General features: G+C 44.0%; 1 protein-coding gene across 2 annotated transcripts; it reads left to right on the top strand.

The window, feature by feature from the left end:
• The first annotated feature begins 13,637 nt into the window (after positions 1 to 13,637).
• On the top strand, positions 13,638 to 18,461 carry LOC120022667 (protein FAM8A1-like). Of its 2 annotated transcripts, XR_005472623.1 has the most exons (6): positions 13,638 to 14,137; positions 14,615 to 14,735; positions 14,884 to 15,007; positions 15,730 to 15,869; positions 16,259 to 16,478; positions 17,733 to 18,461. XR_005472623.1 is itself a non-coding variant. In XM_038966651.1 (5 exons), the coding sequence occupies exons 1-5, from the start codon at positions 13,723 to 13,725 to the stop codon at positions 16,401 to 16,403; spliced, it is 945 nt and encodes a 314-aa protein (XP_038822579.1). In that variant the 5' UTR covers positions 13,638 to 13,722; the 3' UTR covers positions 16,404 to 17,027. The 2 variants fall into 2 exon arrangements, 1 of the variants encoding a protein (XP_038822579.1); XM_038966651.1 differs by lacking the exon at positions 17,733 to 18,461 and having other exon boundaries at positions 16,259 to 17,027.
• The last annotated feature ends 955 nt before the right edge of the window (positions 18,462 to 19,416 follow it).

Raw genomic sequence — 19,416 nt, 5'->3', positions numbered from 1 at the left:
TAGAACAGAGAAGAGCACTAGAACAGAGAAGAGCACTAGAACAGGCAGAGCACTAGAATAGAGAAGACACTGGAACAGAGAAGAGCACTAGAACTGAGCAAGCAGAGCACTAGAACAAGAAGCAGCCTAGAACTAGAAGGTGCACTAGAACAGGCATAAGAGCACTAAAACAGGAAGAGCCTGAACAGAGCAGGTCACTAGAACAGAGCAGGTCACTAGAACAGAGCAAGGTACACTAGAACGGAAAGCACAGAAAACAGCTAGACACTTAGAAGGAAAGAACTAGAAACAGAGCAGAGCACTAGAACAGAAGCAGAGGAGCACTAGAACAGAGAAGAGCACTAGACAGAAAGAGCACTAGAACAGGGAGCAGGGGCAACCTAGAACAGAGCCAGGGCACTAGAACAGAGAAGGGCACTAGAAACGGAGCAGGGCACTAGAACAAGAGAAAGAGGCATAGAACAGAAAGAGCACTAGAACAGAGCAGTAGCACTAGAAACAGAGCAGAGCACTAGAACAAGCAGAGCACTAGAAACAGATAGAAGAGCACTAGAACGGAAGAGACAGCCAAGACACTAGAACAGAGAAGAGCACTAGAACGAGAGAGCACGAAACAGAGAAGATACACAGACACGAGAAGAGCACTAGAACAGAAGAGCACTAGAACAGAGCAGAGGCACTAGAACAAAGCAGAGACTAGAACAAAGAGAGCAACTAGAACAGAGAAGAGCACTAGAACAAAGAAGAGCACTGAAAACAGAGCAAGGTCACGAGAACAGAGCAGGGCACTAGAAACGAGAGCAAGAAGAGCAGCACTAGAACAGAGAAGTGCACTAGAACGGAGAGCTAACAGAGAAAGCACTAGAACATAGAAGACTGATGGGTCACTAGACAGAGCAGGCATGAACAAGAATAGCAGGAAGAGCACTACATAAGGGCCTAGAACAGAGCAAGACAGATAACAGGGCACTAGAACAGAGCAGGTCACTAGAACAGAGCAGTCACTAGAACAGGCAGAAGAGCACTAGAACAGAGAGAGTCACTAGAACAGAGAGAGCACTAGAAAAGAGCAGTGTCACTAGAACAGAGCAGGTCACTAGAACAAGAAGCCACTGAACAGAGCAGAGCACTATAACAGAGACTAGAAGGAAGAGCACAGAACAAAAGAGACTAGAAGAGAGCACTAGAAGACACATAGAACAAGAGGCACATAACAGAGGGGGCATAACAGAGAAGAGGCACTAAGGCGAGTAGAACAGAGCGAGCAGACCACTTAAAGAAAACAGAGTCAGACTAAACATGAAGGCCTAACAGAGAGGCAGCAGACAGAAGCCTAGAACTAGAGAGTAGCAACTAGAACAGAGACAGAACAGAAAGAAGCACTAAAAACAGAGCAGGGCACTAGAACAGAGCAGAAGCACTAGAACAGAGAAGAGCACTAGAACAGACGAGGCATAGACAAGCAGGCATACACTGCAGAGAAGAGCACAGATAACAAGAGACAGAACAAACAGAGCAGAGCACTGAGAAACGAGAAGCACTAGACAGAGCAGGTCACTAGAACAGAAGAAGAGCACTAGAACAGAGCAGAGCACTAGACAGAGCGGAGCACTAGAACAGGCAGAGCACTAGAAAGCAGAGCAGAAGAGCAAAGCTAAACAAGAAGTCGACAGGAGGTCACTGGACAGAGCATGAGCACTAGAACAGAGAGAGCACTAGACAACAGAGCACTAGAACTAGAGAGCACTAGACAGAGCAAGTAGCACTAGAACAGAGAAGATTACTAGAACAGAGAGAGCACTAGAACAGAGAGAGCCTAGAACAGAGAGGAGTCACTAGAACAGAAGAGGAGCACTAGAACAGAGAAGGCACTAGAACAGAGAAGAGCACTAGGAACACGCCGAGCAAGAGCAACAGTCACCGAACAGAGAAGAGCACTAGAACAAGTCAGCGACTAGAACGAGAATGAGTAACAGAGCAGAGCACTAGAACAGAGCGAGGGCACTAGAACAGAGAAGAGCACTAGAACAGAGAGAGACCCAAGAAAGCAACATAGCAGACTAGAGAATGCTAGCTGAGAAGACTAGCATACAGGACAGACAGAATAGCACTAAGAAGAGCACAGAGACAGAGCACTGAGAGAGAACTAGAATAGCAGAGCACTAGAAAATGCAGTAGCAGGAGAGCACTAACAGGAGCAAACAGAGAAGAGCACTAGAACAGAAGAGCAACTAGAACAAGCTAGATAAACAAGAGGAGCACTAGAACAAAGCAGAGCACTAGAACAGAGGCAGAGAGACAGACAGAGATAAACAACAGAGCTCAAACAGAGCACTAGAACGAGAGCCAGAAGAAGACACTAGAACAGAGGCCAGAAGAGCAGGGACTAGAACAGAGGAAGCTAGAACAGACAGAACAGAGCAGAGCACTAGAACAGAGAAAGCACTAGAAAGAGACAAAAGAGAGTCACAGACGGGCAGAGCCTAGACGAGACAGCCAGACAGAGAAGAGCAAACTAGAACATAGAGAGGCGACACTAGACAGTAGAGCACTAACAGAGCAGGCACAGACAGAGCGTACTAGAAGCAGAGAAGAGCACTTAGAACATAGAGAGGCACTAGACAAGATAGCAAGAGTACTAGTACAAGCAGCCTAGACAAGAAGAGCACTAGAACAGAGCAGAGTCACTATAACAGAGAGAGCACTAGAACAGAGAAGAGCACTAGAAGAGCAAGACTAACCGAGAAGAGCACTAGAACGATACAGAGCACTAGGAACAGAGGCAGGTCACTAGAACAAGAGCAGAGCCTAGAACAGAGAAGAGCACTGCGAGAAGCCAGAACGGAGATGAACAGAGCACCTAGAACAGAGAGAGCACTAGAACAGAGAGGCACTAGAATCGAGCAGTAGCCAGCAGAGCACTAGAACAGAGAGAGCACTAGACAACAGGGCCTAGAGAGAGACTACAACAGAGACAGGCACTAGAACAGAGCAGGTCACTAGAACAGAGCAGAGCACTAGAAACGGGAGCTAGAACAGACGGGCATATACTCAAGGGCACTAGCCAGACAAGCAGACAGAGCAGGTCACTAGAGACAGGAGCCAGAACAAAGAGCACTAACGGTAGCATAACCAGAAGAGCACAGACAAAGCTACAGCGTCCTAGAAGACATAGCACGAGACAGAGAGCACTAGATAGATAGCCAGAGACAGACAAGCAGCACTAGCGCAGAGATAGACGGAAGACTAGAAAGAGACACTAGAACAGAAAGCCAGCAGAGAGATCACTTACACAGGAAAACAGAGCAGGGCACTAGAACAGAGAAGGGCAACTAGATTACAGAGAAAGAGCACTAGAACAGAGGAAGAGCACTAGAACAGAGCACTAGAACAAGCAGAAGCACTAGAAACAGAGCGGGCACTAGAACAGAGAAGAGCCACTGACAGATAACAAGAAAGAAGAGCACTAAAAAGAGAGCAGCTAGACAGAGCTAGCATAGAACAGAGCAGAGCACTAGAACAGAAGAAGAGCACTAGAACAGAGCAAGGCACTAGAACAGAGGACAGGCACTTAGGAAAGAGACTAACAGAGCAGAGCACTAGAACAGAGTAGAGCACTAGAACAAGCAGAGCACTAGAACAACATAGCAGAAAAAGCAACTAAAGAAGCAGTAGAAAGAGAGACACAGACAAAGAAGAACACTAGAATCAGAGGCAGGTCACTTGAAAAGCAGGGCACTAGAAATCTTTTAGAAGAGCACTAGAACAGAGCAGAGCATAGAACGAGGAAGAGACACTAGAACAGAGTAGCAGCACATAGAAATGAAAGACTAGGAACATAGTAAGGCACTAGCAAGAGCAGAGCACTAGAACAGAGAAGAGCACTAGAACAGGAAGGAGCATCTAGAACAGAGCAGAGCACTAGCAAGAGACAGCCAGCAAGATGCTAGACAAGAAAGACAAGCATGGTCACTAGAACGAGCAGGTCACTAGAACAGAGAGAGGCATCAGAACAAGAGCCTGAACAGAGAATAGCACTAGAACAGAGAAGAGCACTAAGGAGAGAAACAGAGACAACGGGATAGCACTAGAACAGAGCAGGCAACTAACAGTAGAAAACAGAGAGCAGAGCACTGCAAAGAATACAGAATCAGAGAAGAGCACTAGAACAGAGCAGAGCACTAAAACACTAGAACAGAGCAAGAGCACTAGAACGAGAGCTAGCACTAGAACATGAGCAGAGCACTAGAACAAGAAGAGCACTAGAACAGAGCAGAGACACTAGAACAGAGCATAGAGCACTAGAACAGAGAAGAGCACTAGAACAGAGCAGAGTCACGACTAGAGCAACAGAAGCAATGACACACTTCAGCCGCACAGCAGCACTAAACAAGAAACACAGCAGAGAGAACTAGAACAGAAGAAGGAGCACTAGAACAATAGAAGGGCACGAGACAATCAGAGCACTAGAAACAGAGACAGGGCACTCAGAACAGAGAAGAGCACTAGAACATAGAGGCACTAGCAGTAAGCACTAGATAGAACAGAGAAGAGCACTAAGAACAGACAGGCTAGAAAGTGTGGACAAAACCTAAACGAGAGACACAGACAAGAAGGCTAGCACGGTTAGAAAACATACAGAATCAAGAGGCACTAGAAAGCAGAGTAGACGAAGAATAGCACTAGAACAGAGAAGAGCATAGAACAGAGCAGAGCACTAGCCAGAGACATAGAACGAGGCCGTAGCCTAAGAACAGAGCAGAGCACTAGAGATACACAACGAGAAGAGCATCTAGAACAGAGCAGAGTCGACTAGAACAGAGAGAGCACTAGAACAGAGAAGAGCACTAAACAGAGAAAGCACTAGCAGCAGAGCACTAGAACAGAAGCAGAGCACGAACAGAGCAGAGCACTAGAAAACAGACTAGCAGCGGCACTTAGCAACAGTAGACAGAGAATAGCTAACAGAAAGAGCAGCTAGAAAGAGAAGAAGCACTAGAACAGAGAGAAGAGCACTAGACAAACTAGAGCACTAGAAACAAAGAAGAGCACTAGAACAGAGCAGGTCACACTAGAACAGAGCAGGGCGACTAAGAGATAGAGACTGAACAGAGCAGAGCAATAGAACAGAAGAGCACTAGAACAGAGAAGAGCCACTAGAACAGTAGAAGAGCACTAGCACATAGACAGAAGGGCACTAGAACAAGAAGCAGAGCACGTAGAACAGAGAAGAGCACTAGAACAGAGAAGAGCACTAGAAACATAGAAGGGCACTAGAACAGAGCAGAGCACTAGAACAGAGAAGAGCACTAGAACAGAGCAGGTCACTAGAACAGAGAGCAGACGAGCACTAGAACAGAGGAAGCGCACCTAGAACAGAGCAGAGCACCTAGAACAGAGCAAGAGCACTAGAACAGAGCAGAGCACTAGAACAGAGCAGGGCACTAGAACAGAGCAGAGCACTAGAACAGAGCAGAGCACTAGAACAGAGCAGAGCACTAGAACAGAGAAGGGCACTAGAACAGAGCAGAGCACTAGAACAGAGAAGAGCACTAGAACAGAGCAGAGCACTAGAAAAGAGAAGAGCACTAGAACAAGAGCAGAGCACTAGAACAAAGCAGAGCACTAGAACAAAGCTCGAGCCACTAGAACAGAGAAGAGCACTAGAACAAGCAGAGCACTAGAACAGAGCAGAGCACTAGAACAGAGAAGAGCACTAGAACAGAGCAGAGCACTAGAACAGAGCAGAGCACTAGAACAGAGCAGAGCACTAGAACAGAGCAGAGCACTAGAACAGAGAAGAACACTAGAACAGAGAAGAGCACTAGAACAGAGAAGAGCACTAGAACAGAGCAGGGCACTAGAACAGAGAAGGGCACTAGAACAGAGAAGGGCACTAGAACAGAGAAGAGCACTAGAACAGAGAAGAGCACTAGAACAGAGCACTAGAACAGAGCAGAGCACTAGAACAGAGCAGGGCACTAGAACAGAGAAGAGCACTAGAACAGAGCAGAGCACTAGAACAGAGAAGAGCACTAGAACAGAGAAGAGCACTAGAACAGAGAAGAGCACTAGAACAGAGAAGAGCACTAGAACAGAGCAGAGCACTAGAACAGAGCAGAGCACTAGAACAGAGAAGAGCACTAGAACAGAGCAGAGCACTAGAACAGAGCAGAGCACTAGAACAAAGCAGAGCACTAGAACAAAGCAGAGCACTAGAACAGAGAAGAGCACTAGAACAAAGAAGAGCACTAGAACAGAGCAGGTCACTAGAACAGAGCAGGGCACTAGAACAGAGAAGAGCACTAGAACAGAGCAGAGCACTAGAACAGAGAAGAGCACTAGAACAGAGAAGAGCACTAGAACAGAGAAGAGCACTAGAACATAGAAGGGCACTAGAACAGAGCAGAGCACTAGAACAGAGAAGAGCACTAGAACAGAGAAGAGCACTAGAACATAGAAGGGCACTAGAACAGAGCAGAGCACTAGAACAGAGAAGAGCACTAGAACAGAGCAGGTCACTAGAACAGAGCAGGTCACTAGAACAGAGAAGAGCACTAGAACAGAGAAGAGCACTAGAACAGAGAAGAGCACTAGAACAGAGCAGGTCACTAGAACAGAGAAGAGCACTAGAACAGAGCAGAGCACTAGAACAGAGCAGAGCACTAGAACAGAGCAGAGCACTAGAACAGAGAAGAGCACTAGAACAGAGAAGAGCACTAGAACAAAGCAGAGCACTAGAATAGAGAAGAGCACTAGAACAGAGAAGAGCACTAGAACAGAGAAGAGCACTAGAACATAGAAGGGCACTAGAACAGAGCAGAGCACTAGAACAGAGAAGAGCACTAGAACATAGCAGGTCACTAGAACAGAGCAGGTCACTAGAACAGAGAAGAGCACTAGAACAGAGAAGAGCACTAGAACAGAGAAGAGCACTAGAACATAGCAGGGCACTAGAACAAAGCAGAGCACTAGAACAGAGCATGGCACTAGAACAGAGCAGAGCACTAGAACAGAGCAGAGCACTAGAACAGAGCACTAGAACAGAGAAGAGCACTAGAACAGAGAAGAGCACTAGAACAGAGAAGAGCACTAGAACATAGAAGGGCACTAGAACAGAGCAGAGCACTAGAACAGAGAATAGCACTAGAACAGAGAAGAGCACTAGAACATAGAAGGGCACTAGAACAGAGCAGAGCACTAGAACAGAGAAGAGCACTAGAACATACAAGGGCACTAGAACAGAGCAGAGCACTAGAACAGAGCAGGTCACTAGAACAGAGAAGAGCACTAGAACAGAGAAGAGCACTAGAACAGAGAAGAGCACTAGAACAGAGAAGAGCACTAGAACAGAGCAGAGCACTAGAACAGAGCAGGTCACTAGAACAGAGCAGAGCACTAGAACAGAGCAGAGCACTAGAACAGAGCAGAGCACTAGAACAGAGCAGAGCACTAGAACAGAGAAGAGCACTAGAACAGAGAAGAGCACTAGAACAGAGAAGAGCACTAGAACAGAGCAGAGCACTAGAACAGAGAAGAGCACTAGAACAAAGCAGAGCACTAGAACAAAGCAGAGCACTAGAACAGAGCAGGTCACTAGAACAGAGCAGAGCACTAGAACAGAGCAGAGCACTAGAACAGAGCAGAGCACTAGAACAGAGCACAGCACTAGAACAGAGAAGAACACTAGAACAGAGAAGAGCACTAGAACAGAGAAGAGCACTAGAACAGAGCAGGGCACTAGAACAGAGAAGGGCACTAGAACAGAGAAGGGCACTAGAACAGAGAAGAGCACTAGAACAGAGAAGAGCACTAGAGCAGAGCACTAGAACAGAGCAGAGCACTAGAACAGAGCAGGGCACTAGAACAGAGCAGGGCACTAGAACAGAGAAGAGCACTAGAACAGAGCAGAGCACTAGAACAGAGAAGAGCACTAGAACAGAGAAGAGCACTAGAACAGAGAAGAGCACTAGAACAGAGAAGAGCACTAGAACAGAGCAGAGCACTAGAACAGAGCAGAGCACTAGAACAGAGAAGAGCACTAGAACAGAGCAGAGCACTAGAACAAAGCAGAGCACTAGAACAAAGCAGAGCACTAGAACAAAGCAGAGCACTAGAACAGAGAAGAGCACTAGAACAAAGAAGAGCACTAGAACAGAGCAGGTCACTAGAACAGAGCAGGGCACTAGAACAGAGAAGAGCACTAGAACAGAGCAGAGCACTAGAACAGAGAAGAGCACTAGAACAGAGAAGAGCACTAGAACAGAGAAGAGCACTAGAACATAGAAGGGCACTAGAACAGAGCAGAGCACTAGAACAGAGAAGAGCACTAGAACAGAGAAGAGCACTAGAACATAGAAGGGCACTAGAACAGAGCAGAGCACTAGAACAGAGAAGAGCACTAGAACAGAGCAGGTCACTAGAACAGAGCAGGTCACTAGAACAGAGAAGAGCACTAGAACAGAGAAGAGCACTAGAACAGAGAAGAGCACTAGAACAGAGCAGGTCACTAGAACAGAGAAGAGCACTAGAACAGAGCAGAGCACTAGAACAGAGAGAGCACTAGAACAGAGCAGAGCACTAGAACAGAGAAGAGCACTAGAACAGAGAAGAGCACTAGAACAAAGCAGAGCACTAGAATAGAGAAGAGCACTAGAACAGAGAAGAGCACTAGAACAGAGAAGAGCACTAGAACATAGAAGGGCACTAGAACAGAGCAGAGCACTAGAACAGAGAAGAGCACTAGAACATAGCAGGTCACTAGAACAGAGCAGGTCACTAGAACAGAGAAGAGCACTAGAACAGAGAAGAGCACTAGAACAGAGAAGAGCACTAGAACATAGCAGGGCACTAGAACAGAGCAGGGCACTAGAACAGAGCAGAGCACTAGAACAGAGAAGGGAACTAGAACAGAGAAGGGCACTAGAACAGAGAAGGGCACTAGAACAAAGCAGGGCACTAGAACAAAGCAGGGCACTAGAGCAGAGCAGAGCACTAGAACAGAGAAGAGCACTAGAACAGAGAAGAGCACTAGAACAGAGCAGAGCACTAGAACATAGCACTAGAACAGAGCAGGGCACTAGAACATAGCAGGGCACTAGAACAGAGCAGGGCACTAGAACAGAGCAGGGCACTAGAACAGAGAAGAGCACTAGAACAGAGCAGAGCACTAGAACAGAGCAGAGCACTAGAACAGAGAAGAGCACTAGAACAGAGCAGGGCACTAGAACAGAGCAGAGCACTAGAACAGAGAAGGGCACTAGAACAGAGAAGAGCACTAGAACAGAGAAGAGCACTAGAACATAGCAGGGCACTAGAACAGAGCAGGGCACTAGAACATAGCAGGGCACTAGAACAGAGCAGGGCACTAGAACATAGCAGAGCACTAGAACAGAGAAGAGCACTAGAACAGAGAAGGGCACTAGAACAGAGAAGAGCACTAGAACAGAGCAGGGCACTAGAACAGAGAAGAGCACTAGAACAGAGCAGAGCACTAGAACAGAGAAGAGCACTAGAACAGAGAAGAGCACTAGAACAGAGAAGAGCACTAGAACATAGCAGGGCACTAGAACAGAGCAGGGCACTAGAACATAGCAGGGCACTAGAACAGAGCAGGGCACTAGAACATAGCAGGGCACTAGAACAGAGAAGAGCACTAGAACAGAGCAGAGCACTAGAACAGAGCAGAGCACTAGAACAGAGAAGAGCACTAGAACAGAGCAGGGCACTAGAACAGAGCAGAGCACTAGAACAGAGAAGGGCACTAGAACAGAGAAGAGCACTAGAACAGAGAAGAGCACTAGACCATAGCAGGGCACTAGAACAGCGCAGGGCACTAGAACATAGCAGGGCACTAGAACAGAGCAGGGCACTAGAACATAGCAGGGCACTATAACAGAGAAGAGCACTAGAACAGAGAAGGGCACTAGAACAGAGAAGAGCACTAGAACAGAGCAGGGCACTAGAACAGAGAAGAGCACTAGAACAGAGCAGGGCACTAGAACAGAGAAGAGCACTAGAACAGAGCAGAGCACTAGAACAGAGAAGAGCACTAGAACAGAGCCACAAAATCACTGGTGAAACATTAACAGTAACAGTATTACTGAAACAGACAACAAAAAATAGCATTATAATAAATTACATTATAGTAAAATGGATATATATCGTTAACTTGCTTATTCCAGAATAAGGATAAGACATGCATGGTGCATCCATTTATTGCTGGATGTTGACATGAGCACTGCCCACCATAGGCCACTGAACCATGACAAAATCTATAAAGTGCATTCGGGAAAGTTTTCAGACCCCTTGACTTTTTCCACATTTTGTTACGTTACAGCCTTATTCTAAAATGGATAAATTATTAATAATTATCATTAATCTACACACAATACCCCATAATGACAAAGCGAAAACTGGTTTTAATTGTTTTGTAAAAAATACATTCAAACTAAAAAACAAAAATACCTTATTTACATAAGTATTCAGACCCTTTGCTATGAGACTCAAAATTGATCTCAGGTGCATCCTGTTTCCATTGATCATCCTTGAGATGTTTCTATAACTTGATTGGAGTCCATCTGTGGTAAATTCAATTGATTGGACATGATTTGGAAAGGCACACACCTGTCTATGTAAGGTCCCACAGTTGACAGTGCATGTCAGAGCAAAAACCAAGCCATGAGGTCAAAGGAATTGTCCGTAGAGCTCCAAGACAGGATTGCGTCGAGGCACAGATCTGGGAAAGGGTACCAAAAAATGTCTGCAGCATTGAAGGTCCCCAAGAACAGAGTGGCCTCCATCATTCTTCAATGGAAGAAGTTTGGAACCACCAAGACTCTTCCTAGAGCTGTCCACCTGGCCAAACTGAACAATCGGGAGAGAAGGGAGGTGACCAAGAACCTTTCAGAAGGACAACCATCTCTGCAGCACTCCACCAATCAGGCCTTTATGGTACAGTGGCCAGACGGAAGCCACTCCTCAGTAAAAGGCACATGACAGCCAGCTTGGAGTTTGCCATAAGGCACCCAAAGACTCTCAGACCATGAGGAAACCTGGCACCATCCCTACAGTGAAGCATGGTGCTGGCAGCATCATGCTGTGGGGATGTTTTTCATCGGCAGGGACTGGGAGACTAGTCAAGATCAAGGCAAAGAGACTCTGGAGAGACCTGAAAATAGCTGTGCAGCAACTCTCCCCATCCAACCTGACAGAGCTTGAGAGGATCTGCAGAGAAGAATAGGAGAAACTCCCCAAATACAGGTGTGCCAAGCTTGTAGCTTCATACCCAATAATACTCAATGCTCTAATCGCTGCCAACAAAGTACTGAGTAAAGGGACTGAATACTTCTGTAAATGTGATATTTAAGTTTTCTTTTTAATAAATTAGCAAAAAATTCTAAAAACCTGTTTTTGCTTTGTCATCATGGGGTATTGTGTGTAGATTGATGAGGAAAAATGTAATCAATTTTAGAGTAAGGCTGTCACGTAACAAAATGTGGAAAAAGTAAAGGGGTCTGAATACTTTCCAAAGGCACTGTAAGGTATATGGAGACTGTTTAGTTCCAAAAATCAGAGGTTAAATATATGCCCCCAAAAAAGTACACATGTTTCCTGATCTTTCTTATATCTCTCAGATACAGGACAGACCCTTCAGAACGAAGTTCATTTTGATGTTTAGGGGGGGCTGGCTATCTGTTGTCCCATGTGGTGAATCTCTTATTCAATACATTTGTATGGGCTAATAGCAGTAAGGCCCAAAATCTTTTTTCATCAAATCATTTTTCTATATATTTCTGGGATACTTCAAGGGGTCTTAAAATGCTAAATCAAATAGCTAAATTGTCCTTGGTATGACCTTAAAACAATTCCATATAGCATAGTATAACGCCCCCATCCTGGGCTTAGACAGGGCTTAGATCTTTATGGGTTAATGTTCTGTATTATATCATATTTCGCAACAGCTAATCGGGATCCTACAAAATACCAAAACAATACCAATACCTAGTGGTAGCCTAATTGCCATTAGAACGTAGTCTAATTCCATCTATATCTCATGCTATTATGTATCTTAGAAAAACATAAATTACAGAACATATAGGCCTAGGTATCGACGGTAAATGATCTTGGTCTGATAGTTACAGTATGGGTTAACTTTGAAAGATGGAAATATGTCAAGAGCTTGGCTGAAGCTAAAGCAGTTGGAAAACTGCTCAATTCTAAAAATGTAAAGTTTTACCAAATGTATGAAAAACACTGCTGCTCCCTTGTGGTGTATGTCTGCCATGCGTGCATGTACAGTTTAGGCCTATTTAGAGAGCAATAGTAATGGCGTCTTTTTGTAGGCACTAACAGAGGCTAACAGCTATGGCTCGTTGGCCAAAGCCTATAGGAAAACTGAACAAATCGAAGATAAGGTCTGTAATAAACACAGGCTTAGGAGATCTTATAGATTTTGTCCTATGAGATAATCTTCATCAGCTAATGTCACTTTGTGTGAATTTTTAAGCATTTATGTAATAAAAAATAGCACACAAAGCAGCAGATGTCGCTCATTTCCAGGTTTTAGGACTTCAAGCTGGCTCTCTCTAACTGGGAATACTAGTTTGTTGTTGATAAATAACATTATAGGACTAGGCCTATTCACATGACATGAAAAAGTTACATTATATGTACAGTACCAGTCAAAAGTTTGGACACACCTACTAATTCAAGGGTTTTTCTTTATTTTTACTATTTTCTACATTGTAGAATAATAGTGAACACTTCAAAACTATGAAATAACACATATGGAATCATGTAGTTACCAAAAAGTGTTAACCAAACCCAAATATATTTTATATTTGAGATTCTTCAAATAGCCACCCTTTGCTTTGATGACAGCTTTGCACACTCTTGGCATTCTCTCAACCAGCTTCTGTATATATATTATTTATAAAGCTTTTTTTTAACATCAGCCAATGTCACAAAGTGCTATACAGAAAACCAGCCTAAAACCGCAAACAGCAATGGAGAAAATAGTAAAAATTAAGGAAAACCCTTGCATGAGTTAGTGTGTCCAAAGCATTGACTGGTACTGTATATCAATCAAATCAAATGTATTTATAAAGCTTTTTTTTATATCAGCCGATGTCACAAAGTGCTATACAGAAACACAGCCTAAAAACCCAAACAGTAATGATATAACCTAAAAATTGAGGTCTAGTCATCGGCTAATGATATAACCTAATAGCTCATCAATATTCTCACTGACATAATGAATGACACAAATAATGAATAAATTGGGAATCTAGATTTGAAGTGAGTTCCTCGAAATAATACTACATCATATTTGGTTTGAACGTTACTGAAATCCTTTGTGACTGTCCCTTTAACCTGACAGGAACAAGAGTACATGGTCAAAACCACTATTGTTCTAGGGGTGTCATCGGGTTGTAATTGGTGTAATTAACCAATAATAAGATTATATATTTATTTAGATTGAATGTAAAGTTTAATGAAAAACCCGATTATCAACTATTTTATATAACTAACATCTAATTCATTTGCAAACTGGATACATTTGTGGAATCATTGTTCCGGGTATCCCTGTTTTCTGTACCTAACATGGAACCTTCCAACTCAGAGTAAACTAGGATGGGTAACTGTAGCAGGAGATTAGCTGCTGGGGTAAGACATTTTACGCTTTAAGGTATTTAAGTGAGATCTAGAAGGGGTTTAACCATGGCCACAGCCAGTACTACAGAGAATGGGCCGAGTTCGCGTTCCGAGGAGAGCCAAGAAGCGCAAACAAATGTCAACGCCACAACTGAATACTGCGCAAAGTTACAGGAATGGATGTGGCAGTACTACTGGGGCTATGTAAATTGGCAAAGCTGGATGACTCTGACTACGTTTCCTTTTCCTCCGTGCAATTTCCCCGTAGCTGGAAACTATCAAGCGCCGACTGGAACTCCATGGCCCGTTGGACAACCAACCGATGCCCGATATGGGTACAACTATCCGGGAATAGGGTACCCCTTTCCATTCCCTGCGCCCCCTACTACGGGTTTTCAGACAGGGCAGCAGATGACAGCTGGGACACTGCCTCATGATGCAAGGCCAGTGCAACAACAGAACGGAAACGCACCTCAAGCAGGTACACTACAAGTCTATGATGACACTCGCTCTATAGGCTTACACTCACTGACTGACGCTAGGTGTAGCAGGTCGTTTTTGTGTCATCATGTAGCAACGAACTAGTTAAATCAAGTAAATCTAGGCCTACTCGGGTCAAACAAACAAAGACACCGTTCCTTTATTTATTCATTACTAGAATTAGTTGCTTGTACAGGATCACATGTGCAGTTTCTTGAGCAAACAGCTGATGTGTACTTACCTATTCATGCATATCTTTACAATCTGCAGAGGCCTTGTTGATCTGAATAGAACACATTTTAAGTCAGCACTTGAGCCCACCTGACCTATGGCAAGTCACTTATGCATTGACTTAATTGGCTGAACAAAGTTAAATGGATTGGTCAGGGGTTTAAAGTAGGTCTGCTCACATTCTCTCTAAATGAGTTCAACATAATCTACCTGGGTACAATATCTAAAGTTGTCTTCTCCCCCTCAGGCCGGGAATACACCATCCCTTCTCCCCTCCACAGATTCCTAGCAGAGACGGTGGACTTCTTTATTTTATTTTGCGTCAAGGCAACCATCATCCTGTGGATTATGCACCTTAGTGGCATGAAGTGAGTCAATCAGTCTCGCCTTTTATCATTTCCATGCCCTTGAAAGAAGGGAAAGAAATACAAGAAAATAACATAAATGAACATTTATTTTCAGCATCATCATAGGCCATGATTATTCTATTGTATTCCACTCTACTCTCCCCCACAGGGACATCACTAAGTTCGTCACCCACTTCATAGTTGAGGAGATAGATGAGAACACGTCTATGGAGGACCTGCAGAAGATGATGGCAGTAGCTCTGGTCTACAGGGTACTGGTCTGTTTCTATGAGGTGGGTATTTCATATGAGGTACAGTATCTCTGGTGTACAGGGAGCTGGTCTGTTTCTATGAGGTGGGTATTTCTATGAGGTACAGTATCTATGAGGTACAGTATCTCTGGTCAACAGGGAGCTGGTCTGTTTCTATGAGGTGGGTATTTCTATGAGGTACAGTATCTATGAGGTACAGTATCTCTGGTCAACAGGGAGCTGGTCTGTTTCTATGAGGTGGGTATTTCTATGAGGTACAGTATCTATGAGGTACAGTATCTCTGGTCAACAGGGAGCTGGTCTGTTTCTATGAGGTGGGTATTTCTATGAGGTACAGTATCTATGAGGTACAGTATCTCTGGTCAACAGGGAGCTGGTCTGTTTCTATGAGGTGGGTATTTGAGTATTGATCTTATGTCAGTCTGAGATTAGGCTATAGTTTCCAGTGAGAACAATCGTGCAGTCTCAGTGTAGCTACCTGAGAAGGTTAAGGCTAGTATGTGACCTTTTAATTGCCTACACCAGCATAAGATGGGTAATGTTGGTTATACAGAAAGTTACAAAGCATTGCGAATGAGTGACAACCTAAACCCCTGTATTCACAATGGAAAACACATGAATCATGTCCTACCACAGATAATGTCTCATGGTGATATGTGGGGATTGCATCAGCATTGAACTTTATGAAGAATATTTGACATGATATATTTCCACTGTCACTCTGACCTTCCTCCTCCTCTCAGATCATCTGTATCTGGGGTGCGGGTGGTGCCACCCCAGGGAAGTTCCTCCTTGGTCTTCGGGTCGTGACATGTAACAGTTCAGTCCTGGTCCGACCTAACCGGGTACTGGTGGTACCGGCATCTAACGTCACCCTGTCAGCGTAAGTCACTGATTGCATGTGACACATCTTGTTTAGTTCTGTTAAAAACAGATGAAAATATGACTGCATTTCTGTGTGACCATGATAACTTTGACTGTGAGCATTGAATATGAAACACACACAAATGCTCACTGGAGCATGAGTGCTTGTAAGTTCAGTAGCTATGTAGTATGCTATGAAGATGTGAAGCATACCTCTGAAATGGAGAAAAGCATTCTTTGAAAATGGGGATTTAACCCTTGTTTTCTTTTTTTTTGCAATTCATTTTATGGTACTTTTTCCACTGATCTTAACCCGGTATTTCATGTTTAGGTTATTGCTATGTAATTAATATGATCTATTGTCAAGTCCTGTAAAAGTAACTTCAAACCCTTTCTCCCTCCTCCCAGTTCCACGGTGCGGGCGTTGAACAAGAACTTCTCCATTGCCTTCCTGTTCCCCGTCTTCATTATCCTCCTCTTCTTCCAACACAACAGGACTGTCTATGACGTTGTAGCTGGAACCATCGTGGTGCAGCGCAGAGGGGCCAGATAAAATACCCTATAGTTGATCTGAACAGGGTCCTGTTCAGTATGGAACACCGTAGCATAACACTTTGCAACAGAAAATGTAAATCTGTGTTCTTATTGGACATGTTCAGGTACCTTCCTGTTTCATTAAGTATGAAAACGTTTATCTCCTATTGAACACAACCCAGACCTTGGGCTTCTAGAACTGAACAGAAAGCCTGTAATACAGAACTAGGCCTACAGTCTATCCATGGATACATGCGGCTCGGACTGAAACCCACTCAGAACAGATTGGAGTTTGGTACAACGGTATAAAGAAGTCTCATGGGGAGGCCTCAGAACAGAAAATCATGGTTGTTTTATCTTCTTCATTCATAAAGTATGGTTACTAAACCTTTCCCTAGTTACTACATAGCTAGACAAGCTGAAAATTTCAATGGAATTTTCGAGAAGTTGTATTAGTGTATGTGATGTTTATATGCAGTTGTAGACTGACTCGTATATGGATAAGGGCTTTTTCCAGGTCAAGATGAAAGGTGAAATGTGACAGGGTTGTTTGCACAGTGGCCATTCTGCATTGTCTAAATGGAACGAAAAACTGTTACTTGGGTCTTTTTTATTTACTGAACTCCTCTGAATTATGCCTTGAGGCTGTCTGTCTTTCTGGGCCACATTTTCAGCAGCAGGTTTGCATTCTACTGTCTAGTTCTTTTTTCACCAGAGCCAGACTCAGACAGTTGTCATTCTGATCCAAATCACAGATTAGAATCTGGACGTTCCAGACTCTTCCTCACAAATAGGAGGTTGGCTGGTTGTGTCTGCATAGGTGTGTGTGCAGGAATCCACACCTCTGCTATGTCTGGACTCACAAACCATGACTCAGGGTAGTCTATTTGACAATTTATCCCTTACACAGGCTAACCTTAAATGCATGAGTGTAAATTACCACCCTAAAGTGAGTTTACAATGTAATTCTTTACACTACTGTACACACTACACTTTATGTACATCTCCCAGACAGCATGGCCACACTGTACATGTTATAGTTCAGCATATGAATACAGGTCCAGGACTTCTATTTTGATATAGTAAATGTATCATGGGTCTATTAATATGTGGCTTTATTGTGTCTGGTAGTTTCATGCTTAATCACCAATGACACTGTAGTGAAACTCAAAACAGTTACAATGTTTAACCACAGGGGGAGATAGAAAACAAAACAGAGCAAATATCACTTTTGACTTCATGCAAGGCTTCCTCTCCTCTTCCAAGCTCATTATGCCACATTTCCCATGAGGATTAACCCCAGTGTTTTACCCAAAAGTTTCTGACTTTTCTATTTTCATCTACACAGGCCAGCATCAATGTTTCACTGCATCTGTGTTCCGGTGGACCTGCTCTAACCTGGAGCCAAGGCAAGGCCCTTGGTCCTTTTCATGTACATAACAATGGCCAATTGTGGACTTTAACACCATGTGACAAAGCAACAGTCCTGAATGATGCAGATGTTGATTCTGCTCACCACAAGTCTTTAGTGTCACACTCCTGAAGGAAGCACAATAACATTAGAGGTACATTAAACACTGACGACACCCTAGTGTGGGGGTAAGTTTCAGTGGAAAAGCACCATCAATTTCCTCTGCTCTTTCTTCCTCTCATCCCTCCTTCTCCCCCTCTCCTATTTACCAGTAGTGCCCTGTAGGCCAGTATGTCCTGGAAAATTCCTGCTAATAAACTCCAGTTGGATGGAATGAATGACTAGAACAGTGTAGAGCGGGGTCGACCGAGGACACACTCACACTAGTCAACAATAAACAACCATGTTTTTCCATGGATTCATTTCCACTTGAACTCAGTGACACAGACATGCTCAAAATACAGTCACACTCAGTCACACACACTCCGATCACATGCTCTAAACTGTAGTAGTCAGTCATCAAATTCCTCTGCTGTCTTTTCTGGTGACTTGTCTGAGAGAAAGAAACAATGTACTCCTCTCTGTCTGACTCTCTGTCTGTGTCTCTCTGTCTTGCTCTGTCTCTCGCTCCGTCAATAACAGTAAACATTACACACACAAAAGTTCCAAAAGAATAAAGAGATAAAACGTCATATTATGTCTATATACAGTGTTGTAAGGATGTGTCTCTGTCTCTGTCTCTATCTCTCCCCCCCCCCCCCCCCCCCCCCCCAGGCTGGGCCAGTGGGCTCATAGCGGGCTGGCGGCTCTCTTTGTCTCTCTCCCTCACTCCCTCTCACTTCCTTTTGGCTGGCTGATGACACAGCAGGCTAATGCTGAATGGCTCGTTTTAATGATGATCATGTCATAACCAGCAGTGAGAGCATATGTGTTTTGATGTGCTGTACATTCTGTGACAGATGACATGCATACAGTACCTTCTATTTTAATAGATGGGTTACTGTACTGAAGACTCACAGTGGCTGTCTGGCTGGCTCTAACATTGATCTGGCAGGCACATGCCAACTGTCTGACTGTGTCTGTCCCTCCCTTCAACTTGGATGACACTCAAACTAACACAGCCTCTGTCCTGAAAATGCACTGGACTAAAACATGTGCAGTTGACTACACTGCAGGCATTCCTTCTCATCCTAGGACATCATTTGCTCTCCTCTGCTGAGTCAGGCCTTATGGCATTGGTCTTAGACCTGTGTTGTAGTGAAACGATTATTTAGGGTTTTGCCAACAGCCATGGGATAGTGTTAAGGTTATCTTAAACGTGGAGCACATGCACTATTTGCTCTATTATATCACAGCAACAAGTTGTTGTTAGGCAGAAAATACACCACTTTATGATGAATAATATAGTTTATTTATCATTTTTGTACTCAGAGTATTTTGTTTGCTTAGAATGCTGAGCTAATTGAAATGTGTAACATGATGTACAGTTGTAGTGAATAAAATGTGCTGATATAGCCAATTAAGAGCTCTCGCAGGCAAACGAGGTGTTGAAGGGAAAATAACGAGTCTACTAACGTGAAAATAGCAAGTATAAGGAGAGGTGGGAAGGAAGTCACTACCT

The sequence above is a fragment of the Salvelinus namaycush genome, chromosome 27, assembly GCF_016432855.1.
Source record: "Salvelinus namaycush isolate Seneca chromosome 27, SaNama_1.0, whole genome shotgun sequence".
In the NCBI taxonomy this organism is placed as follows: Eukaryota; Metazoa; Chordata; class Actinopteri; order Salmoniformes; family Salmonidae; genus Salvelinus; species Salvelinus namaycush.
Note: the sequence above shows the minus strand (reverse complement) of the source record. Positions and strands in the feature narration are given on the sequence as shown.

Coding starts and splice junctions, on each gene's coding strand:
- LOC120022667 (XM_038966651.1), top strand. CDS start 13,723: ATGGCCACAGCCAGTACTACAGAGAATGGGCCGAGTTCGCGTTCCGAG. Junction 14,138..14,614: donor CGGAAACGCACCTCAAGCAG/GTACACTACAAG, acceptor TCTCCCCCTCAG/GCCGGGAATACACCATCCCT. Junction 15,870..16,258: donor TCTAACGTCACCCTGTCAGC/GTAAGTCACTGA, acceptor CCCTCCTCCCAG/TTCCACGGTGCGGGCGTTGA.